This window comes from Suricata suricatta, chromosome 12 (assembly GCF_006229205.1).
Source record: "Suricata suricatta isolate VVHF042 chromosome 12, meerkat_22Aug2017_6uvM2_HiC, whole genome shotgun sequence".
Lineage (NCBI taxonomy): Eukaryota > Metazoa > Chordata > Mammalia > Carnivora > Herpestidae > Suricata > Suricata suricatta.
Window position 1 is genome coordinate 18,908,055 of NC_043711.1, and position 25,466 is coordinate 18,933,520.

Consider the following 25,466-nt stretch of genomic DNA (forward strand, 5'->3'; position numbering starts at 1 on the left):
GGTGGTGTGGAGCCTGGCCAACCGACATCCACTCTTGGGAACCCCCACTGGCCCAGCCCCTCAGTCCCGAGGGGGTGGAGTGCCGGGCAGTGGACGGGGGGCAGAGGCATCTGGGAGGCCTGCCTGGGTGATGGGATCCATTTTCCAGTGGCAACGATGTGTGAAATGAAAATTGGATAGAGCTGGCTGCGCCCTGCTCCGAGGCCTGGATATCGGGAGGGAGGGGAGCAGGCAGCAGAGGTGGGGGGACTGAGGGGGCGTCCCTGCCCAGCTCCTCCTTGCTCACTCACCAGGGTCTCCTTCGGACATCGTACAGGTCGATTTTCTTAGGGGCTCGCCATGGGGTGGCTGTGGGAGGAGAGGAGGTGAGGGGGTCTGGCAGGGGAGGGCCTGGCCAGGGTAGCAGGCTTTGCAGGAGGGGCTGCTCCACAGCCCATAGAGTTGACCGCCCACCCCCACCTCAGGATAAGTGGGCTGGGTGACGGAGGAGGGTGAGTGCTGAGGGGACAGGAGAGATGGGCTGACACTCACCTGGATAGTAGCGAGTGACTCCCGTGGCACTGCCAAAGACCTGCCACAGCAGTGTGGGGTCCTGCCTGCGGTTCTCCATAAACACGTTCTCCAGGGCCTCTGTCCAGTTGAGTTCATTAAGGATGACAGTGGCTGTGGGGGCAATGGGGGGGCTGAGGTGAAAAGTGCCTGGGCGATCCCCCTGCGGAACCTCACCACAACAACAAATACTCCGCTTAGAAAGCTTCACCTGCTCTCTGCCTAGCCAGGTTCTCATTCCCCAGGGCTCAGCTAGGGCAGCACCAGCTCCTCCAGGAAGACTTCCAGGTCCTCACCCCATCCCGAGTCAGCTTAGCCTACCCTTCAGCCAGGCCCCCCATACGATCAGGGAGGGCAGCTACGGCCTGTGGCCCCTGGAGAGGGGCTGCCCAGGTGGCAGCGAGTTCTGTGTTGGGATGCCCATCCAGCATGCTGCCTGAAGCCTGCAGCTGGTCCCTTGGGAGCTCACCCACTCAGCATGCACTCCGGGCTGCAGCCACAAGAAAGCAATTAAGGGCCCGATGATGGGGCTGGAATTATTCAGCTATTAAGGTACCTGATAAGCTGGAAGCCACTCAGCTCCATGATTAATCAACTGGGGCCAGGAGCAGGCAGGGGTGGGGGTGGGGGCTCTCGGAGGGGCAGGGGCTATGCCACGATCTTGCTCCAACACTTGCACGCATGCTTGTATGTGCGCGCCCGCAAGCACGCGCGCGTAAACACACACACACACACACACACACACACACACACACACACACACAGCCTGCACTCCCTAACAGGTATATCTGTGTTGAAACTCCATGTTTCCAGCCAGGTGTGAATCCCTCACCCTTCAAACCTCCCTGCCCAGCATCCTGGCTTCTGCCATGGACACAAGGTCACAGCACTCTGCAGCCATAGGAGAACACAAATGGGTTTTGCTCTCACAACCACCTCCCCACCATGACCAGTTACCCTCATCCTCCCTTTCCCCTGACTTCTGTGGCTGCACATATGTGATTCCTTGGCCAGACCCACCCCTATGCACTCATAGATCAAGGCTACTCTCAGATGAATGAGCTCGGTCCTCTAGATCCCTCAGCTGGGGCAGGGACACAGGATGGCTTGAGGAGCATCCCCGTCCCCAACTCAGGATGGCCCTAAATCGGGCTGATGTATGTGTGTGGCACATATATTCTCTTATGTGCAGTGTATCTGTCCCTGCATGTAGGACACTAAAAAAACCCCCAAAAAACCCACCAGGAGCTGGACATCTGCTACTGCCAGACGTCTGTATCTGACTCCCTCCCCTAGGGACTTGTTTTTTCCTCCAGTTTCTTTCACTTTCTTACACCATTATCCCACTTGTCCTGAGATCCTTATCAAAGATCCACCCCAAGCGAGAACTTAGAATGCCTTCCAAAGACTCTGTTCTTCTCTTCAGAGAAGATGCTCGTGCCGGGCTGCTCGGGTGGCTTAGTGGGTTAAGCATCCAGGTCATGATCTCATGGTTTGTGGGTTTGAGCCCCGTGTTGGGCTCTGCACAGACTGTGCTCTCTCCCTGCTCCTCCTCGACTTGACTTGTGAGAGCCCTCTCTCAAAGTAAATGTATAAACTTAAAAAAAAAAAAAAAGATACAAATGCGCAAGGCTCTGCCCACAGCCTAGGGGGTGCTGACACATTCCAGGGTAAGGTCCCTCTGTTCTCTCCCTCCAGTGTGTGGCCTCTGCTGCATCTCATGTGCTGCCTAATCCCTCTCCCTCTTCTCCCCCTCCCTTCTCTCTGTCCTTGTAGCTTCCCTTAACTGACCATAATGTGAAAACAAAACACATTTCTAGCATTGGCTGTGCCTATTGAACAGTATGTTATGGTCCTGTTCCTAATTTAGAAACTTAGTGATTCGAACAATTTCTATTTTTCTCTTTAACAACAACAACAAAATAAAGCCAGGTTCTCAAATGTTTCATACAGTACTGCCTCTCCTGGGGGAGTCTGCCTGGAAAGTCCCAACCTTCATTGGGCCTCAGTTTCCCCATCTTCCCAACGAAAGGCTTAGAGCAGACTGTCCTGGAAGCTAGTCTAGCTGCTGCCAGAGGGATGTTACTGACTCAGGTCAAGAGCCAAGAGTAGACCCCCGCCTCAGCTGGGCTGTCCCTGCAGGTATCCACGACCACATGCATTCACTATAAGACACACTTGTGCAAGCACTCCGGCCTCCGTGCCTGGAAAGGGCCTGCTACTCAGCCCCACGTGCACACACCCGCACCCACGTGCACACATTCTCAGATCACGCTGAGTTGGGAAACGGGGACCATGCCCCCTCAGGCAGGCGATTACAGATTTAATTAAAAGTGACACAGTAAATAAAAAACATATAAAATGTAATTTGTGTGGGTAGCGAGGGGTGACTGGGGAGGGCGGTATGGCTCCTGTTTTAATTAGTGTGCCTGCCTGTGATAGTGCTCCTCGGTTGGCTCGGGCAGGTGGCCTGCGGGCGGCCTGTGGCAGGGCAGGACGGTGTGTGCAGGAATATCTGTTCTCACCCCTGCCTGAGGCTGCCTAGAAGGGCTGGCTGACCCTATGGGTGGAAGGGGGCCTCTCTGAGGACCCTGGAGGATTCCTGGCATCTGGAGACTATCCAGAAGCTCTGAGACCTGTGTTCCAAGACCCTCCACCTGGTGGGACTCTTGGATTCTGAGGCTGCCTTGTAGGTGCTTACAGAATTATGGTCAACAGACCCCATGGCCCTAAAGTCTGCTTTTAGAACTCTCTCTCTAGTGCCTGACTCTTGGTCTTTTCCCCCTACACCTCTCAATATCTTTAGAAAGTTCCTCCTCATGTCTGACTCAAATCCTTCCAGCTGTAGTAACTTGGTTTTCCCATTGTGCAAAGCTGCCCCGTCCCTGGACAAAGAGGGAGATGTTCCAGGTTGTTGTCTGTGAGTGAGGCGCTCCCTGTTCCCCCCCAAGCCCTTGTCTCCATTTGATGTGGTAGCTCCACAACCCATTCTTGCATGGGGCCAGGGAATGGGGGATGGTGGGGAGGAGCTGCTTTGGGGGCCTGTGGGGACTTGGTCCAGCATGTAGGGGAACAAGGTGTGTGCAAGCATTCGTGTGGGCGTGTGTCTACTCATGGGCAGGAGACTGCACATGCATGGGGGTGGGGGTGGGGGAGAGTGAGTGCTTTGTAGTTTGCTGAGAGTTAGTGTGAGGCCGTGCCTGAGAACGATTTGATGCCCGTGTGTGGGTGAGCACGTGTGACCTTGGGTATAAGGGGCTGAAGGCAGATGGCACTGGTTGAGCACCTGGGATCTGGCAGTGTCCAGGCAGTAGGCCTTGCCCCCATGGTGGTGGGGGAGGGCTGTTTCTGATCACTCTGCACACTCACAGCCTTTGTAGATGTCCGTGGGGATCTGCACGGCCGTGTACGAGTAGTTGACCTTGTTCTTGAAGTTTGAGTCCTCAACGAAGTCCAGCCTTAGGGTGCTGGCCTTGGACCCCCTCTCCACATCCTCACTCTCAGGGTCGTCCTGCAGAAAGGGATACCCCCCACCACAGTGGTGTCAGGGCTGGAAAATGGGGAGTGAGGTTGGACAGCTCTGCAGGCAGGAGAGGGCCAGAGCCTAGGTGATTAGGAGCACCTCAGAATCAGAGATTATTGCAGTCAGAAACGGAGAGAGATGGAGAGACACAGGAACAGATGGATAGAGGGTATGGACCCCTACCCAGGAGGCCTGTGACTCTCACCTGCCCCTGCCCACCCTACCCACCATCCCTACATTTTGCTAAACCCAAATTCCAAGTGCCAAACTGACCCTTCCCCACATTTTTGAAAACCAATTATTAGTGAAGGAGACAAATCTCAGAGCCACTAAGAAAGAGCGGGCTGCAGCCCTCTGTTTATAAGGACAGGCTTGTGCCATCACAGGGAGGCCTAGGCAGCACATCCCAGGAGACTTGGAACCCATACTCTCCACCGGGACCCACCCATTCCCTGCATGGAGTTCTTTTGGCACCAAGGAGAGGACTTTGTCCCATCTAGGGGGAGGAGCACCAGTCCTACAGCTGGTGGCAGTAGGGGCTGAGTTTGAGGGAAGAGCTGGGCTGGGGTGGAGGCTAGCATTGAGACCTGGTAACTTCCGGAGGGAGGGTCCTCAGCTCCCGCTAGCAGCAGGACTGCAAAGGCCCCCGTTGACTTTCTAAAATGAGCTGCAGCCGCCTGACAGGTGCCAATTACAGCATCTCTCGGCCGAGCAGGCTGGGCATGCGCCGTGCACCCCCGCCCACCACCACAGGCTGGCAGGAATGGGTCTGCGGCTACAGTGTTGATGTTGCAGCCGAGTGGGGGTGGGGGCAGGCACGGGTGCAGGTGTGCAAGGGGGAAGGGAAGATGGTGGCAGAGAGTGAAGGAGAAGACAGGAAAGAGCCAGACAGGGAGGCAAGGAGGGACAGAGATCAAGGCAGGACAGGGGCAGAGCTGGGGGGGGGGGGCCTTATGCCCTGGGAGGAAGGGGTGTAAGCAGCTGGACCATCTACATGCCCCTTCAGTGCCCCTCAACCCCTGTGACCACCCTCAATGCCAGGCTGAGGTCACTTCCACCCCCTTGTGGCTCTGCCGACCGCTCACTGGGTCCTAGGCATCCACGCAGTGTTCCTGCCTCCTGCTGTATCTTGTCAGGGGGAAGGGTGATCGTGCCTCCCTACCCACCCAGATGTGCTCTCCCCAGCCCAGGAGGGCTCTGGGTCCATCCTCCAGCCTGGGGAATGAATTACTGCCTAGACAGGGGGTGCAGCAGGCTGGCCTGTGTGGGGGTTGGCATGTCTCAGAAGGGTCTGCAGCATCTCTTCAAGGGTGGATTTTGTATGGCAAAATCCAAGCCATCTTCTGCCCTCCCCTCACCCCTCACCACATGTGCCACCCTCTGTCCACCTTGGCACACCCTTGGAGGACCCTCAGAAGCTCCTGGATGCTGGGTAAAGCCAGGGCAGGCAGCTGCCGAGCCTGCCGCCTCTGAGGCGTGAGCCACTCACGTTCTGCTTGGAGGAGGGGGAGGTGCGGGAGAAGAAAGCCCCTGAAATGTCAGCGGCAGATGAAGGGCGCTGGAAAATTTAATCTCCTAACTTTCCCAACTAATGTGACATTTGGATTCCGTTCTGATAAGCTATCAGCTGGCGAACTTTTTCCTTCCTTCTCTTTCCCCCACCCCCACCTTCTGGTTGGTAATTTAAAAGTAAATGGTCTAGAAAGATCTCTAACTGTACCTCTGGCAAAGATTAAAAAAACAAAACAACACGACAAGCAGGGGACTTGCAAATATGTGCATGTTGATATTTATATGAGGGCCGGGCCAGGCCCAGCTTCTAGCTCAGCCCCACCCAGGATGATTCTCCCTCCCTCGAGGGGCCAGGGGCAGGGAGTCCGTGATTTAGGACCAGGGGTTGGGAGTCCTGGACACAGGGAGTTCAGGGGGTCCTGGTAGGGGCCTGGGTACCAGAAAGGCTAAGAAGCCCCCTCAGCGCTACCCCATGCCAGGGGTTTTGTATGGTGGGCAACTGCAGTCTCTTGGTTTATATTTAATGCACTGATTGCTAAAATTACAGCCCGCTGCTGAGGGGGGTAAGGAATTAGATTCAGGGTCTAATTAAAGGTTCGCTCTTCATTTGAATTTCAGATTCCAGCTTTAATTTTAGCAACTTCTCTGGGAGCCACGGAGGCTCAGCCAAGGGGGAAGCACACCTGCTTTAGCCCACCCACCCCTCCTTCTCGGGCCCCCTGCCCGCCTGCCCCCCTGAAGGCTCACCCAGGTCAGCCTGGCACCACGGACCCTCTATAGGGATCCCTGCCTGCCTGCCCACCTCCTGGTGTCATTGTCTCCCTCCTGTTCGCCCGAGGAAACGCCCCTGGCCAATAAGTCTGGCAGAGGAACACTAGATTTGGGGCCTCCTGCCCCAGCCAGTGCAGGTGGGACCCCAGAGAGTGAGCTGTTATGACAGCTCTGTTTACAGAGGAGATAGGTTCAACTGCTTTTGCCTTAAAAGCAGGCAGATGGACTTAGGCCTTGACAGATTCACCAAACACTGTCTACTCTGAGTGCCCTGCACCCTCGGACACTCTTGCCTCCTCAGTAGGTCCCCTGCTACCAAAATTGTCCTATGTCTTTCATGTGAGGTCTCTGGTGATGGGGCCCCCAGGCAGATATGAGTTAGTGACACAGAGACAGAAGAGCAGTGTAGGTCTGGGTTCTCCAATCACCCCTAGTGCTGCCACTTCCGAAGCAGGGACCCTAGCAGAGCCAGAGTCCTGTCCTTTGTCTGGAGAACAGGGACAGGGCTGGGCTGCCTCTGCAGCTGGGGCACGACTGACTGAGCTCTGGGTGAGCACAGTGGGGACTGCCATGGGGTGCTCAGCACACTGAAGCTGCTGCTCCCCTCACCACAGGGGAGGTACCCGCACCATCTGATGGCCCAGAGCCACAGCCACCGCCGGGCCCTGCCTCCACACCTCCAGGAGCCCTCCCAGCTGCTCCCTCTTCCTGGCTCCCATAGCACTCAGCCCCCTCCATGCTGGCACCTGGACTGACCCACCGTATAAGGTCCAAGTGCCTCACTACCTGTCGGGTGCTGGGCAGGGGGCCTGTGCCACCAGTACTTTGCAGGGTGACCTAAGAATGTGGAAGAGGCTGAGACCTGACATGAGAGGCCGCGAGCCCAGGGAGGGTGTGGGGCTCTGGCAGCTCTCCCACCCCCGGTGTAGGTGGGGCACTCACCAGCTCAGCGTCGGCCTTGGCATCATAGTACAGGATGTCTTCCTCCTGGTGGGAGAGAGACACTTTGACCCCCACAGCTTCTCACAAGGTCACCTTAGGTGCAGTCAGGATGCCTGCCCTGAGGCCAGCAATGGTCCCCTCGCCCATCCCTCATCCAGAGCAGCCAGAGGGAGGGCTGTCGGGAGTCAGGCAGGGCATGGCCACCCCCACCCTAGACAGACCCCCTCAGGGGCCCTCACAGGCTCCAGGGGGATCTGGTGCTCCAGGTTGGGTGGGGATTCCCTGGGGCTCCCCGACTCCAGGACCAGGGTCTTAGCACTTCAGCCCGGCTGAGAGGTGGGGTCAGAGCCAGCCAGTCTGCAGAGACTCTGAGTGAGGCAGTACAGGGGGGAGGGGGGAGTGAGGAAGATGGGAAAATAGAGCCGAGTCTGGGCCAGAGTGAAATAATGACTCGACACCGCATCTTCCAATTTCTTCTATTAAAAAGCCTGCTCATTACGGGCATGTACTTATTAATTATCTGTGATTTGTTGTGAAATGCAAGGGGGTTTACACAACATGAGCGGAGAAAACAAAGCCCAGCCCCCACGCCTGCCTCCCAGCCGCCTGTGCCTGCGGTGCTAGCCCCATGCATCCCAGCCTCACCCGCCTGCCCGACGCCTGGGTTCTTGGCCATCTGCGCGTCATAATCACCAGCCACCCCGGGGACCCATAACACAAACGGGCTAATTTCATGTTTAATGATCTTTAATCAGAACTGAGCATGGCTGACAGAGGCCGCCAGAAGGTGAATCTGGTGCCATCGAGTGCCACTGGCTTAGGTGGGGCCATTCCACTCCTGCCCCCATGGGCTCTAGGGGTCAGGACACAGGATAAGGCCACTGTCCCAGTCACCCTCTTGGAGTGCTCCTAAGTGCTGTTTTGTACAGCAAAAACTTGGTGCATGGCCTGTTTCTTTGTGGTCTGAAAATGGGGGTGTGGACCAGAATTTTGGTCCCAATGGTGCTCCCAATGGTCTCGCTGTAATACAGTGAACACAGAGGCAGCGATTACTCTTTGGTGGGCAGAAGTCACCTTGGCCACTTCCTTGCTGTGTGACCTCAGGGCTGCACTGTTCCCTCCCAGCTCAGGCTCTGCATCCTTCAGGGTGGGGCTTGGCCTCAGTGACTGCCCAGGTGCAGGGTCTGAGGCCATGGTTCCAGGTAGTCATTATGGGGGCCTGTTGTGTGGACAGTAGTGAGTTGTCTCTCACCAGAGGTCTGGGCGGGGTACAGGCCCCTGGCTATACCCGTAAGCATAGCCCAAACATTCTGCAACACTGACTACATGCGCAGGCACCAAGCTTGGGCAAGACCACAATAGCTTGATGAATGTAAGACTGGAGGCAACTTGATTGCTTTCGTCACCAGAAGCATCTGCTGCATCCAGCACTTTGCAAGTAGGGTGATACAGGGCTTGTGACCCTTCAACATACAGATGAGGACACGGCAGGGGTAAGAAAGCCTTTGCACCCAGGCTCCAACCTGCTTTCCTGTTCCATCTCCAACCCTTCCCACACCCACCCACCCACTGGTCCAGGAAGACTGGAGCCCAGGTGGGCCTGGGGTTGGGGTGAGGGCCAGGGCCCAGGCTCCAGGGTGCTCGGCCTTTCCTTGTGCCCCGCTCCGACCGAAGCACATAATGAAAGCTGACATTACATCAAACACAATAAGGAGTTTCGGTTGATGAAGATCATTCCTGAACACACAAACCCATTAAACCGAGGGGAAAAAATATCAATTCAACACACTCGCTGGCAAAAAGAAAATGTGATTTGTTATCTAAAAGGGGGTTATAAACACGGCTCTGATGCTCTTTCTCTCCGTAATGAAAACAGGCGGGCGCGGTGGGAGGACTGCAGATTAGAACATGGGGCTTCACTCACCAACTTTTTAAGCAAACCTCCAGCAAGGATGGGAGAGGGCATGGGCAGGGGCTGGTAACTCTGGGGCACACAGGAGACCTGTGCTCCTCTCACAGGCCGGCCTGGGTCCTGCCTGCACTCCGGCCACCCCTGGGCTACCCTTCCAGCTACTCCAATGACTCCCTTTGTCGTTCTGTCCTGCTGTTTCATGGTCTCAGCAGAGAATCAGATGTCGGTGGCATCAGTGACACAGGGAGAGCATATCATACAGGGGGTCTGGTCCCCTGCAGACCATGCACAAGGCTCAGGAATCTGTATGTGGCCCTTGTCCCAGGAGGCAGGACCCCTCCCTATGTCTCCCACCTTGAAAGGGCAGGCTATGCCCCTTCCTAGGGAGAGAGTAGCATTAGCATGGAGTGGTGGCGGGCAAGGTCATATGTGTGAAAATACACTGTAGACACAGCTATGGTTTCTATGCTTGATGTGACGTGAAGCTGGGGTTGTGGCCATCAGGTTGGGGTGGGAAGGTCCCTGGAAAGCTTTGGTCCTGTGTCTGCTTTGGCCTGTGCAGTGCCTTAGTGTTCACCATTACTGCCCCGCCTTGGTTAGACCATGAGGAGGTGGTACATGCAGGGGCCTTGGCAAAGGGTCCTGGCCTCAAATCCTGTCCTGAACACGTGAGCTCTGGGATCCGGAACAGTGAGTGAAGACTGAGCCTGGAGCCTCAAGATCCCCATGACTATGCCCAGGGGTCACTGCCATCTCATCAATTAGGCATGGGGGCCTGTTAAATCCGATCGCCTCACTGAGGCTTTGCTTCAGGGTCTTGATTTCCCACTTATAAAATCGGGGTGATGATGCCCCCTCTGAGGGCACTAGGAGGACAGGGAGCAGGGCCTCCCCAGGCACTAGGGCCAACCCCGCGCATGGGCAGCCCTTATGTTTGTAATTCCCCAGCCCTGGGAGGGGCCTGAACCTGGAAGAAATCCTTTGCTTGGGGAGAAATGGGCACCCTTAATGTCTGGGGTCTACATCCAACACCCCTTCCTATTACCTGGTATTTTAGGGGCCATTTTGCTCAAATTGAGCAGGGGGTGGAGGGAATCACTCCTTCTGAACTCACATTTCTCTCCCGTGTGGATTTCTGTACACAGATGAGACATGAAGGGTAGGGCTGGGGACCCCTTTGGCCCTTGTATAGATGACATATACACTTTCCTTAGCTGGAGCTGAGCCCAAGAGAGAACACGAGGGGTGCTGGCAGGTGAGAAAGAGGGTGAGGAAATGAGCATGGGGAATAGCAGTTGGCTTCTATGTTTGGTACCATGGGATACAGTGAGAATGCTTGGCCTTCCTGCCCTGGCTCATTGCCAGCTCAGCTCAGCCAAAAGGACTGTTTTCTGAGAGAGCCGTCTGTCGCCGGCTTGGCAGAGAGGCAGGCAGCAGGCCTGATGGCTGGGGCAGACCTCAGGCCGGGGAGGCCACCTGTCCTGTCCAGCTGGCTCCTCTGGCCTGGCCCAGCCTCCACAGTCTTCCTTTTAGGTTCCCAGACAGAGCTATGTCTCCCATCACACCCCCCAGGGTAGGGCTGTGTCCCCCGCTCCCAGACTCCCCAGGATAGGACTACTTCCTCCATTAGACTCCCAGGGCAGGACTTTATTCCCCTACAGGCCCTGACATTGGCATTGAGGCCTTGGGGCCAATGGCCTCGCCTGCCTCCTCCACCTATGCCCTGGCCCAGCTCCTCCCTGGTGGCAAGTTTAGATGGCAGATGATGCTGGCAAAGTGCGGGGCCGGGGCCAGGCACAGTGTCCAGCAGCCAAGCCATCTTCATCGACCCTAAGTATTATAGGCATCAGAGCACCTGCTGCCTGTCTGCAGGGTCATGGGAGGTGCTGCCTGCTAACAAGGACCATGGTTTTCCTGGTGTCCAAGGGCTGTGGCCAGGGTTGTGGCTACAGGTTCCCTGCCTCTGTCGCAGCCGGTGTGTAGGGTTGTGGCCTGAAACTAAGAGGGGAGCCGGGGGCCTTCACATCCAGACATCTCTCCCTCGCTCTCTTGTCCCAGCTCTGACCCTGCAGACCCCAGGACCCCCCAAGTCCCTGGGCTGGTGTCGATGGTGTGTGTACAGATGTGGCTACACCACTGTCCATTTTTCAGAGGTCTGCACATAGACCTACTGTGAGCTGTTGACACAGGAAGGGCCATATCCTACAGATCGTGAAGTGGATTCCATGTGCCAAGCATCTCCTCTGCGCCCAAAACTGCCGGGTGCCATTCTTCCCATCTCAGAGGTAAGAAGACTGAGGCCCAGCTGTTATTGGTTAACCTGTCCACCAGGGCACTCGGCTGGGCTCATAGACAGCTGGTGGGCAACACTGAATCAGGTGCAACTGCTTCCAGCCCAGAGGAGCCTTGAGTGGGGCAGATAGATGAGCCTGCTGGGATACTGGCCTGGGCAGTGGGTGCCAATCCTAGGCTCAGAGACCAGAAAGAGGAGCCCTAGGGAGTGAATTTGAGGACAAGAGGCATTGCTTTTTTGAAGGAACAGGGGAGGGTGTTCCGGGGAGATGGCCCAGTTTATGTAAAGGGCCTGAGTTTGTCCCTGAGGCTGTGGCTCTCCTAGAGTGCTGGGAGGAACACGGCTCCTTGTCTGTACCTCCTGAAGATCACTGGGAAGGACATGGTTTCAAGGGTGGGTGGTGTGCCTGCAGTGACAAAAACACCATCCTTTTCCCAGCCTCAAGTCCCCGTGTCCCTCTGGCCTGGACAGTCCCCACCTGTAGCTGCTGCCAGCTCTCCCTGGCAGCCCAGGCACGCATGGCTGGTGTGCCAGCTAACGGGCCCGCCACTAACACTTATGCCTTTTGTCCTGGCATCTGGGGCAAGTGCAATGCTTCTGGTGAAGAGCAGGGCCCTGACCCAGCAGCTGGGCAGCAGGGGCTGATTACAGCTTCCCCCTGCTCAAGATATAGACAGACAAGCAGACTGATGGACTGAGGGGGAGGTGGTAAACACCAGCTGGCCCTGGGGTCACTTCCACAGCTGGGGGCATTCCAGGCCAAGCTGAGAGGAGGGGGCCGGCCAGAGCTCACTCCTGCCTCATCCTAGGACAAGAGCACCCAGGGCCAGAGATGCACCCACACTGTCACTAACCTGGCATCTCTATGGCCTGACGTGTGGACCTACTCTTTCACACACCATGCCTGGGCCAGCAGGCAGTACCAAAAACCAGCCAGTCCTTTGCCAGCTGGGGAAATGAGCCCAGAGAGGGGAAAACCCTTGCTGGACCCTTTGGGCACTCAGTATCTTAAGCAGCACTGGTCTCGGCACCTTCTGGATGCCCCTGAGATCTTGGCCCTCCATCCTGGCAGGCCCCTGTGGTGCCCACTCTGGCTTGGGGTAAGCTGTTCCTGCCTCTGGGAGTAGCTGAAAATCAGGGGTCAGGAGTCTGGCAGGATGATCCTTGGAAATTTGGGGTCTTCTGCAGAGTCAGGAAAATAAATAGGTTTTGGCCTGAGGCAGCCTCTTTGTCTTCTTGGTTGGGGCCCGGACTGGGAGGGAGAGAAAACCAGGCTGAGAGTGGGTCTTTTCGTTCCCTCATTCTCTAGTCCTTCACTCCCAGCCTGTCTGCTCTCCATATAGTCCTGGGCAGGGAGGGAGGACGCAGATATGTCAGGAACAAAGGAAGAGCCAGAGCCAGAGCTGAGGGTCTTGGATGCCCAGAAAGTGGAAGAGATGATGGACTGGGGTATGGGAGAGGCCTTACTAGGAAGGGACAGACAAGTCAGGGCCTCTAGGAGGAACAAAAGGCATTGGGGGGGAGATTGGGAATGGGCCTGGAGTGAGGCGTTCAGTGTGGCTGGGGCAAAGGAGGAGCTGGGCAGAAATGCGGTTGACAGGGGGCAGGAACAACCGGATCCTGGGGCACTGAGTGCAGTTTAGGGCTGGGTCCTGCAGAGGAGTTATTGTGGGAAGGGAGGGGCTGTTTGCAGGCAGGGACATGGTCTGAGTGGTAGGTACCACAGCCACCACCATGCATTATTCTGATCAAGGGGCTGAGGAAGCATGGGGACCCAGTGATGGGTGGTGGTGTTGGAAAGGGAGGGAGAGAGGGCCAGTCCTGAGCTCCTGGGGAGGTGGGATCAGTCCAGGGAGTCATCAGCTCATTTATGTGTTCATTATAAAAAACAATCTGTTACCTCCAATCCCACCTGTGCTCCCTAAGGGTAGCAGCCAGTACCCACCAGGTAGCAAAGGAAGAATGCCATGGTGTGGGCAAGGCAGGGCAGGGCTCAGGGTAGCCTGGAGGGATGGGGACCAGGGAGGAGGACAGACAGGTTCAAGGGGCCTGGATCATAGGCATGAACCCCCTGGTACTTGGCAGCCCGGCTGTGAATCTCTGCCATCAACAGGTATGTCTGGTCAGTCTAACCTCCCTGTGCCTCAGTGTTCTCATCAGTTTAAGTAGGGATAATAATCCACCTGTCCCCCAGATGTGCCAGGCCCAGAGCAAGGGCAAGGGCCTACCTCCCTCTTATTGGTCCCCGGGTCCCAGCAGGTGGCTTTTGGTGCCTGAGCAGCTGTGGAGGACACCTGAGCACTACCATCTGGTTTGGTCCCTGAGTGTTCCATCATCCCTGGCATTGGAGGTTCCCTGTGTTTGAGAGGAGCCCTGCCTCAGTCCACCTTCTGGCTTACTGTGACCCTTTGAGATGCTGGCCTGACCGTAATGGTACAGGTATATCCAGCCTCAGTCCAAATCAAACACAGCTGCCTGGACTGATGAGGGTTACCTGGGCTTGAAACTGGGGGGCAGTGAGGCTTCCTTTCCCTCCCCCATATTCTGGGGCCTTCCATCCTCAAGAAGAGACCCACTACCAACTTCTCACCCCTCCACTCTCTCAGTACCTGGGCTCCTTCTGAGCTCTCCTGGTGGAAGAAGGGGCTTTTGTGGATGTGACAGCCTAGTCCCCTATCCTAGGCTGATGGCCTCCTGGAAGACAGGGAACTAGGGAACTCCCAGGAAGGGGATAGAGTCCCCTTCTTACAATGACTCAGGTCAGTGTATTAAAGCCTAAAAAGTCCTGGAGTCAAGGGACTTTTTTGCCCTAGGGTCTCTCCAGAGTCTGGGCACATCCTTAGCCACCAAGGCAACACCAAGTTTGGGGGGCATCACTTTAGACTCCTCTGGGGTGGAATGAGAGGTTCATATCTGCAGCCTCTGTTCAACCTCAAATATTTGCTGAATGCTGGACAAAGGTTCCAGGCTCTTCTGCATAGAGCCCTCAGTGCCCCTCCAGTATATCTGGGCAGCACCCTCCCCCCCAAATTCACATCTATCCTTGCTGGGGGTGGGCAGGTTGCAGGGGCTGGGGAGGTACTGCAGTTCTTACCTTAATGTTGTCCTGCCAGCGGTGGGCTTTCTGGAAGTTCTCTGCAGCATCGGCCAATCTCTGAGAAAAGAGAGGTCAGAGGCTGAAGAAGACTCATGCCCAGACCAAGCCTTCTTTGTCCCTAGTATTCCCTGGGGCCAGGCTGGCTCAGGGACTCCCTTGTCCCATCCTGCCAGACCCTCAGAGATTCCTTGGCCACAGCTTCCTGTGTCGGCCCTTCCCCCGCCCATCGCTGGGTTCACATAGGACAGGTGAAGCCTGCACAGTGGCCTGAGTGGTATCTCCATGGGACTCCCTGTACTCCCTGTACTTTAGCCCAGCACATCTTCTGCCCACACGAGGGCAGGGGGACCCCTGGGAGTAGGACCCAGGCCCTGGAGTCAAGCCCTATTGCCACTCTACCTCAAACAAACCAGTGTCCCTCCAGTGCCAAGAGGAGGCCCTCCCTAGTCAAGGGTGAAGTGCCACAAGTGACACAGTGCCTTGTCAATGTGTCTTTGCCCCCACCTTGTTCCGGGCCCAATAGGAGGTACCCCTAGCACACCTCTGCCCACCCAGGGCCCCTACCCGTGTCCGTGTCCTGGTTTCTTGAGCCCCTTCCCAGCGTGGCTCTCCAAGCCTTCTGTCCACACAAGCCTGGCCCACCCTTTGGGGCTTGTTCCTGTACTGTCCTCCGTCATGGCCTCTGTGCCTGTGAGCACAGCTCTGTGTCCTTCTAGCCCACGCCCACCATGCCTAGAACCAGACCATGCTGACGTGTGGAGATGTGGCAGGCCAGCCAGCCTTGTCCTCTCATAATCTAGAGGAGGAACAGGCACACAACTGGGTAGGACAACCAGAGCAGGCATAGCTGAAGTACTTCTAGAAAGCTTAGTTAGCACTGTGGGAACTTGGGACGTCATGGAAGGCTTCCTGGAAGAGGCATTGGTACTCTGCCCCCCTCAGGGACTGAATCCCAGCTGCCCAGAGATTCTTGTTTTGCACCTCCATGGATCCTGTCCCTCCAGGAACTCTTGGAGGTCCTGAAGATGGCCATCTGGGGCCTCCTGTAGAGCTGAGTGCAGTCAAGTCCTGTTAATCATACTGATGATTACTGTGAACTGGTCACTTACTGCATGCCAAGCCTGCCACCAGGTCGGTGACACATCATGTGTACCTGTCACCATTTGTCTTCCTCAGATGAGGATACCTGGGCAGGGAGAGAGTGAGCAGCCTTCCTAAGGTCACATAGTCTGGGTCAGGTTGGGGCTCTGAGTCTGGCCTTCACAACCATGTTTGTCCTTTTTTTTTAAATTAAAAAAATGTTTATTTATTATTTATTAGAATTAAAAAATTTTTAAACATTTACTTATTTTTGAGACAGAGAGAGAGACAGATCATGAGCAGGGGAGGGGGAGAGAAAGAGGGATACACAGAATTGGAAGCAGGCTCCAGGCTCTGAGCTATCTGTCAGCACAGAGCCCGATGCGGGGCTCGAACCCACAAACTGTGAGATCATGACCTGGGCTGAAGCCGGGCACTCAACCTCAACCGACTGAGCCACCCAGGCACCCCTATTAAAATTTTTTTAAATGTTTATTTATTTGAGAGATACAGAGTATGAGAGGGGAGGGGCAGAAAGAGAGAGAGAGAGAGAAGGAGACACAGAATCCAAAGCAGGTCTCAGGCTCTGAGCTGCCAGCACAGAGCCCGATGTGAGCTCTGTGATCATGACCTGAGCCTAAGTCAGACACTTAACCCACTGAGCCACCCAGGTGCCCCTAAAAATGTTTATTTTTGAGAGAGAGACAGAGTGTGAGTGGGAGAGGGGCAGAGAGAGAGGGAGACACAGAATCTGAAGTAGGCTTCAGGCTCTGAGTTGTCAGCACAGAGCCCGACTGGGGGCTCAAACTCACGAATCGTGAGATTGTGACCTGAGCTGAAGTCAGACTCAACCAACTGAGCCACCCAGGTGCCCCTCAATCTTGTTTGTCTTGCCAAGCCCATAACCAAGGTCTGGAGGTACATTCCATAGGCCCGCCATGCCCAGTGAGGTACAGGGCAACTCTTGTGGGGTAGGAGCTGTGGGGTCCTGCCTCCTGGCCTCCAGCCCTTACTCAGAAGGCCCTGGCCTCTTGGTATTTAGGACACATGCCCCTGTCCGTTGGTCCTTGGTTGGTGTGGCATGTAGGCCTCAGTGGGGAGATTCTAACAAAACCTGCCAGCTGCCCATGAGGGGGAAATGGGGATCAGGACCTGCGAGACAAGTTTTCCTCCCTCCCAGCATGTAACAGTTGTGGGTGGAGTACGGCTTGCAGAGTTGCGGCCTCCGTTCTCTGGGGCAGGATGCCACCTCTGGCAGGCTGGGCTGACCAGGGCCATCCTCCTCCCACTGGGCCTAGCTTCCCTTCTTCCTCAGGCCAAGAGCACTGGATGCTGGGAAGACTATTAGGCTGAGGGTCTTGGGGACTGGGTAGGAAAGTCCCTCTTGAAGTCAAATCCCCTCACTTCACAGTGCTGAGCCCCTCCTGGACTCTGATTCCCTCTCTTGCTACCCAACCTGTCTTCTTTGTAAGCTCTATCCTCTGCCCACCTGCTCTGCAGTGCCTGCTTGGGGGGCCCCTACCCCCCTTACCCTGCTTCAGGGACCTTAGGTCTCTCTACTCCCAGATACCTCCCATATCTTGCTTTCAATCCTGGCCCCCTCTGAGGTCCTAGACACCTTCCTAGGGTGACCCTCAGGCCCACTGGAGCTCATACGTCTTGGAATCTCTGCCACTTATATCTCAACTGTGCTATCACTCAAACCACCTACTGCTTGTCCCCAGCCCAGGTTCTGTCCTCCCTCAGGCTCCTGTCTGTGTTCTTTCACGCCTTTGTCATCTATATTCCAAATGTGGATCTGATCTTGTGGCTACCTCCTGCCCCTAAGCCCTTCAGTAGCTTCCCATTGCTCTGCATATGAAAGGCAAGGCTTTTTTGCTGCCAGGCCCGAGGGGTCCACTTGCACTCACTTCCATCCTGGGGCCTCTTCTCAGCCTAAATAACAAATGCCTCTACCCTGACCCCAACTCCCAGGATGGGTGAGGCCCTGATTCACAAGTCTGCTGTGTTCTTTTGCAGAGGGCATTACTATGTGACACACATGACACCACATTTGTTATTACTGTTAGCTGAGCATCTACTACGTGCAAGCTTAGCACCTGGCCTGGATGAGAGGGTGTGAGGCCTAGGGACAGCCCCTGGGGCCGCAGCTTGGGGGTTGGGGTGAGCCTTGGGCATCACTTCACGGCCCTTTTCCTTACCCTGTGGCTTATGACCTTCCGAGGGACCCCAGACCCTTCTCAGAGTGGGCCTGAAGCCCATGGGGGGCTCCACTGAGGCCACTGCCTTTCAATGGGGGATGAGGTGAGGGCAGGGTATGGGAATAACCAGAATCAAGCCTCTTGCCTCAGAAAAGCCACAGGATTGGTGGGGCTGCAAACACCAAACTGCACCAGTTGAAGTGTCTGAGCGGGCTGCGGCCTTGAGGAGCTGCCGTCTCCTGCACTCACCTTCCCTGCCAGCCAGGGGTGCCAGCTCCTTTACTCTCTCAGGGTTCAGCTCTGTCCCTGGGCTTCACGGGCCCCAGGAACATGGGGGCTGCAGGCCCTCTGGCTCCCTAGCTGAGCAGCCAAGGTGAGGGAGACCTGGTGAGGGAGACCCAGGGTGTGTGTGGGGGTGCCTAGCCCCTAGCCTCCTTGAATCCATGGAGTCCCATGGGCTCGAAGGCCCGGGTCAGCCCGCTGACTCGTGAATAACGGAGTTGCAATAGCCACGGCGAAAGGATTACTTTTAATCCTCAGTAACGATCAAGCCATTATTATTTTTTCGGTGTTACAGATCAATCAGTCCATCCCCGGGCGCTGGACGTGTGGAAACTGCTAAACACACCGGCCCGGTGGCTCAGGATGAAGAGCTGAGGCAGCAGAATTGGGGGTGGAGTGGGCAAGCTCTGGCTGCTGGAGGTCCCATCAGGTCTGGGGCGAGAGGGAAGAGGGCTAGGCCCACTGACCGACATGCCTGTGGGCCTCCAAGCACATCAGAACCTGACTCCCAGAGCCTTAGAGCCCTGGCCTTCGTTCAAATCCTGGCTTCCTTGAGTAAGTGGCTTCCCTGGCTGGCCCTCAACTTCATGTCTGTAAATGGGAGGCGGGAACTGTACCCACTCAGAGGGTGGGTAGGTTCTTTGCAGCCCCCTTGCTACAACCCCTAGAAGCTCCCCAGAAGGTCCAGTCCCCTGGGGGTTTCTCTTGCTGGCCCCAAGGATGCAAGGCTCTTGCCCACTTCTGGGTCTTCCTCTGGTATCCACTCTTATTACGTGAAACATGCTCTACATCATCTCTGTCAGACCTATCAGACTGTGTCACCTCTCCTGGAAGCCTCCTTTTGCCTTCATCCAGTCCCTGGGCTCCCCTCCCATCAGGCATTCAGAGCCTCGGGCTCCCATCTCCAGAGCCCACAGGAGTCAGCCCAGCCCAAGGCTTTCTGCGAGATACACCTGCAGCCTAGCCCCACCCTGTCCTAAGGTTCGTTCTCCCAGCACATCCTTCCCACCTCTCCTGGGTCCTTATGACAAAGGCCTCTGAGCAGGCAGGGTGGAGAAGGAAACTGAGACCCAGAGGTGAAGATAGAACTTACCATGACTCTCTGCAGGTCAGGGGCAGAGGTGGGCCCACAGCTTGGTCCCATGTCCAGGCTACTGCCTGTCTGTGGGAGATACGCTCCAGTCTCATCCCTGAGCCACCCACAGCCACAGGCCTGCTGCTACTAGGTCCTTGCACATTCTACCTCCACCTTGTGCATCATCATGCAGACTTCTTAGGGGGTTCATCCCTCACCCCTGAGGTGTTAGCTTAGACCTCATTCTCCTAACCACTCCCTGACCCTGCCAAGCCCCCATCTGTCCCCATCACATCTCATCTGCTTTCTTCCTTGAGCTCTGAGCTTGGTGAGGGCTGCATCTGGCAGCTGTTAAGTTTACAATAACCTGTCCCCTTGCACACAGTAGGTGCACAACGAATGTCTGCTAACTCAAGACCAGAGTATCTCTGAACCCAGTTAGTGTCCTGGGCTTGATCCTGGCTCTGCCAGCCAGCTGTGTGATCCAGGGTGTGATTGAACCTCTCTGAGCCACTTTTCCTCATCACATTGTAGAGGGTTAGGGCTGCCTATGAGAATAACGCTGCTGCAAAGTTGCTGATGGTGGCCTGCTTGGTCCAAGATGTCCCCGTCGTGGCCAAAGCATTGGAAGGAACCATAGTGGGACTGCTGTGCAGGGCTGCTGACAGCCAAGTCCATCACAATAACAGCAGGCATTTCAGAGGCAATTAGCAGAGAGTTTCACTTAACAATCAATTTCCCTCAGCTCCGGAAACTGTTCTTACAGGAAAAGGGAAGAAAGAGGAAGACTGGTGGTGTGCTGGACTGGGGACGAAGCTCACCTGAGGAGACACCTTTAAATTTCACTAAGTTAAATGTCTTTCTATTGCTACAGAGCCAATGGCCACCATTGGGGCCATGGTGGGCACCCCTTGGAGGCCAACAGCTGGAGGGTCCAGCCCAACTGCATGATGGGAGTGGCAGGGCTTGGGCAAGACAGGGCTGGGGCTTCAGGCTTCTCCCTCCTCTTTGAGGGCTCACTCCTCCCTCAATTTGGATGCTCTCCCCCCCTCCCCACTCCTCCAGGGCTTTCCTCTCACCCCAATGCTGGCATAGCCTGAAAGGGTCTGGGGAGCCACTGCCTATCAAACAGGATTTGTTTCGTGCAGCCCAGAGGGAAAGATTGTACGAGGTGTTTGGTCTTAATTAGTTATAGCTACTCCCTCTTCTAGGAGGATACAAGAGGCTTAGGATAAAAGGCCCTGAACTCATGGGGAGCAGGATATTGAGATCTGGGCCACTGAGGGCTGAGCCCAGCAGAAGCTGTGATGGTGGAGTTGGGTGCTCTGAGAAGAGGCTGGGGGCAGCAAAGTCCTAGCACCAACTAGATGCCCTAGAAACGCTGCTAGAGAGTTGCAAGGAAGGTAACAGTGATAGTCAACACTAGACATGACCCCTGGCACCTACCTTGGGCCAGGGCTTCACTGACTGGGGCAGTTAATCAAATGACAGACAGAAGACTGGGCCTCTTCTTCACCCTCCCCATTCCATTCCTGGCAAGACACTGGAGAGGTGGATTCTTCTGTCCCCCTGCCTTGTACAGGCGAGGGTACTGAGGCTCAGAGCATTAGTGCCACTACCCCAGACCCCTGGTGTGGAAGTGGTAGAGGGGGCGTCAACCCAGGTCTATCAGCAGCATCGGATGGTGAGCATCTCAGGGAAGGGCCAGGTTTGGCCACATGAAGCCTGCTGCTTGGGCTCAGATGTCCCCCACCCCAACCTGCCTCCACGGGTGATTCCTTTGTCCTTTCCTTAGGAGAGTAAATCAGTAACTTGCCTCCCAGATACTGCTCTGAGCCCACTCCCCCACCTTAGAGTCACTTGGCCCAGGCCCTGGGAGGGGGTAAGGACCAGGCTGTCCAATAGCCCCTCCTCAGCCCAGCACTGCCGCTGCTGCCACCCTGCTTCCCTCCTTGCCTGCGGGCCCTATATTAGCTCTGTATTGTGCACTGATAGATACTAAATACAGATTTCCAATTTCCAGAGCTGTTATGGTCTAATGAGTAAATAATATACATATTTAAAACTGTCTAAAAACATATCTGCATAATTAAAATATCTGCATAATAATGAAGCAAGATGCAGCTTAGCAAGGAGGCGCCTGAGCCCCAGGGCTGACAATAGGGGTAGATGTGCAGGTGGGGTTGGGGATCATGGCCCTGTGGGTCTCCTCCTTCCTGCTACCTTGGCCTGAGTGGGCTTTTGTCTTTCTGTTTACCAAGTGGGCACATACACAGCCCCGAACCAGGAGACCCCAACTTGGCTGCATCCTTGCACAACTTGTGGCTTGGGGGAAGCGCATATGTGGACGGACAGTGCCTGCTGCCTGAGTGACAGCTGCCTCAGTGACTCTTTCATTGCCACCATATGCAGCACATGATGTACTCAGGGCTCTATAGGCACAGCCTTGTGCACCATGACCTTACAAGGGCAGGCTCATTTTTCTGGGTCCTGAGGGGTGGAGCGAAGCACACCAGCCTGGGCAGAGCAGGCTGCCCAGGGTCCATGACTTAGCAGATGGCAGTTGAGGGAGATGCCTGTGGCTTTGCCTTCCTGTCAGGTGTACCAATGACACCACTGCTCCCTGGGCAGGACCACACTTGGCCTTGACTTCCCATCCTCTCTCTCCCTTCCCTCCAAGTCCCTCCTCCTGTCCCTCCTGCATCTGTCCACAGTGGACACCATCAGGCCACTTGGCTCCTCTCCCATGACACATCTGACCCACCCTTTCTGTATTAACCAGATTTCCAGCTGAAAGATAAAAACAACCACCAAAATAATGAAAAGACAAACAAACACTCAAACCTCAGACCAAAACTCCAGCAACCAAAACTGCAGGGAAAAAATGACAAACACTCCTTCAAGCGCAGGGCGCCTCGGGGGAAAGCCATCATGTGAGGCCGGCGCTGTTGTTGGCAGCAACAGGCCCCCTGACTTTTTCCCTCACCAGCTGCATATGCCCTCCATGAGTTGATAAAAAAAATTAGTAAAATGGATTTTATTTCTTAAAAAAAAAAGGTCAGAATATGTGTACCAGGAAAAAACTCATTCTTGTTGTATGCGGCTCCCCTGTGGAGGGGCACCTGCCTCTCCACCCCCAGGCTTGGGCTTGCTTGCTCTCTGTGGGCATCTCAGGCTTGGTTATCGATTCCCATGCCTCCTTCATCCTGCCTGCAAGGGCAGCTTCTGTTTTAATTTCCCAGGAAAAACAGGAAGAAGTAAGGAGATGGGGTTGGAGAACCCAGTGTCCCAGAGGCCTGAATTTCAGACCAGACTAGATTCTCCAGGACATCCTGGGCACCCAGAGAAGGTTGCTATGTGGTATTTTTGCCTGGGAGGACTTTTAAAAACTGGATATTAAAAAAAATGCTTATTTATTTATTTTGAGGAGGGGAAGGGGCAGAGAGGGAGAAGGAGAGAGAGAATCCAAAGCAGGCCCCATGCTCAGCGTGGAGCCTGACACAGGGCTCAATCTCCCGACCATGAGATCATGACCTGAGCTGAAATCAAGAATTGGATGCTTTGGGGCACTTGGGTGGCTCAGTCGGTTGAGCATCCGACTTCGGCTCGGGTCATGGTCTCACAGTTTGTGGGTTCGAGCCCCACATCAGGCTCTGTGCTGACAGCTCAGAGCTTGGAGCCTGATTCAGACTGTGTCTCCCCCTCTCTCTGACTTTCCCCTGCTCATGCTCTCTCTCCCTCTCTCTCAAAAATAAATAAAAGCATTAGAAAAAAAAAAGAATTGGATGCTTAACTGACTGAGCCACCAGGTGCCCCCTAAATTGGACATTTTAACATCAGGAGTAAGAGGCCGTGTAGGAAGAGTAGGAAGGAAAGGAGGTGATGTGGCACACTGGTGAGGACATCAATTCTGCTGGCTTCACTGCTTTAGCTTTCAAAGGGAACTAAATTCAGTACAGAAAGAGCTGGGTCCAGTGTATCACAGGGCAGGATCCAAATGTGTCTACTGTGAACAGGGAAAGGGGCCTCTGAGGTGGGACAGGACACTCATAGGGGCCAGCTTGAATTTACAGCACAGCTGTCAGGAACTGTGGATGAAGCCCACTCTCAGGAAATTTCAGCTCTTGGTGGGCTGCTTCAGGAGGGGATGAGTGTGGCCCTGGACAGTCTTGTGCTAAGGGCAACACGATGGGCCCGGCTCTTGGGGCACTGCCCTGCCCAGTCACTGCTGCTGCTCTTGGGTCCCCCGACAGGCACCTGTCAGAGTTCCCATGATGAGGAATAAACCAACAGATCCAACACACAGGTCAGAATTTGGGCTGTGGCCCCAGAGCCTAGCCATCAGCAAGTACCTTGCCCTTGAGGAGCTCAAGCTGAGGGCTGGGCCATGTAGACTCCAAGGTTAAAGGGGCTCTTTCCAAGGTACTGCCTCACTCAGCACAATCCCTGATGGGGCTTACATGGGTGAGAACCCACCAACCTAGCTGGCACCACCTTAGCCTACAGCATGAAACCTGCACTTCTCCAGGTGATCCAGGTAGAATTTCTCATAAATTTTTCAGTTTTGTCAGGTTTCTTCCTCTGAATGATGGTCCAGTGCAATTCATAGTTTTTTTTTGGTTTTTTTTGTTTTTGTCCTTTAAAAACACATGCAGAGAGCACCAGGTGAAGATGTCAGGCCCAGGGCTGTTGGCAACTCTCCATTAGAGGAGATGGGCGACAGCCATTTCTCAACGTGTATCATAGGATATGTTGGTGACTCCTTTCCTTGATCAGGCCATGTTCTGGAGACAAGTATGTATGGGTGTGGGTGTGTGTGCATGCCTGGGTGTAACAATGGCCCTGTCACAGACACTGGGAGGCCCGAGCTCCTAAGGCTTGGTGGCTGGCCCAGTGTGTTATTTGGGAAGCATAGCCTTTCTCTCTTAGTACCTGTTTCTCACCTGTATAATGGGGACCAGAATCTTGCCTGGACCCTCCTAGGGCCATGGGGATGTGGATGAAGAACAAGGTATGGACTGATAGCAGGACTCTGAGTAGGATCCAGATTCACTCTGGGTATTGGAGATACAGCCCCATTTTCTAATTTGCCCCTACCCTCAGCTCATCACAGGGACCTCCCAACTGCTCCATCACAACCTTGGATTCTCTCTTGGGCCTTCTGACCTTGGTTTGACCTGGCTTCATTTGAAGCTCATGCCAATAGACTGTCCCTTTCCTCAGCACCGCCTTTATCCACTGGCCCCCAGCACTCTGCCTGGCCTTCAGCACAATTCTGTCTCAGGAAGGAGCCAAGGACCCATCTGTATGTCCTCCTCAACCAACTCTACCAAACTAAGCCATCATTTCCTCAAGGTCATCCCTTGGACGCTGTTCCTCTCCAAAGCCCCCTACACCCATCATCTCCCTTTCCTTCTGACCACTCCTAACCCAACTTCAGATTCCTATGCAAGCTGCTTAGCATAAGCTCATCCTCCCCAGGCCCCACACCTTCAGGCCTCCCATTGCCCCCTGCTCTTCCTATTGTTACCCTTTACAGGGACCTATGTGGCCTGGCCTTGCCAACTTTGTCACTCTCCCATCACGATGGCCTTGAGCTCTGCCATCTTGCCATGCTTAGGTTCCCTACCCTTGTTTGTGTTGTACCCTTGGCCCGGACTGCCCTTCCCTCCCTGTCTCCTTCACCTACTGCTCGTCATCCTTTAGGGGTCACTGCTCATTCACCTCCTCCAGGAAGCCTGGTGCTCCTGTCATGTTGATTTCCAGAATTCCCTGTGGTACCTCCATCATTCTTTTGTCTGGTACCCTCCCCCACCCCCCAATATGTGGTCTTTTAAGGGCAGGGACTTGATTCATGGATGCGTGTGGCCTCAGTGCTTGAGGCAGGTTTCCACCTTGGTCAGTGAGGTTAGGGGTAGATCAGGAGGTGCCCTTATAGACCTGCTGTCTTAGAGGCCAGGGGTTTCCTTGGGGATAGAAGAGACCAGGCCAGAAGCAGCATTGATGATAGAGCACAGGGATTCCAAACGGGGCAAAGGTAAAGGCATGGGTAGAGTGAGGCTAAGTACAGGTCCCACTGGGCGCTCCATGCAGAGAGGTCAAGGGGTTGCCTCAGGGGTATGAAATGAAGACGTCTGCTTTCCAGGACCCTGTCCCCACTCTGGAACTCATGAATATGTCATCCACCAGTCCCATCCAGCTGCTATCAAGTCAGTGATTGAATGGTTTG

At 55.1% G+C, this 25,466-nt stretch overlaps 1 protein-coding gene across 11 annotated transcripts in view; it reads right to left on the bottom strand.

Moving 5' to 3' along the window:
- The window catches only part of CACNA2D2 (calcium voltage-gated channel auxiliary subunit alpha2delta 2), a 139,253-nt gene that overhangs the window by 15,207 nt on the left and 98,580 nt on the right, over positions 1-25,466 (bottom strand). For all 11 annotated transcript variants that reach the window (XM_029918573.1, XM_029918575.1, XM_029918570.1 and 8 more), the window contains exons 4-8: positions 14,597-14,656; positions 7,298-7,342; positions 3,919-4,060; positions 532-663; positions 291-348 (exon numbers count right to left, since the gene is read on the bottom strand). In XM_029918573.1, coding sequence (XP_029774433.1) covers positions 291-348; positions 532-663; positions 3,919-4,060; positions 7,298-7,342; positions 14,597-14,656 — 437 coding nt within the window. The remainder of the gene's footprint in view (positions 1-290; positions 349-531; positions 664-3,918; positions 4,061-7,297; positions 7,343-14,596; positions 14,657-25,466) is intronic.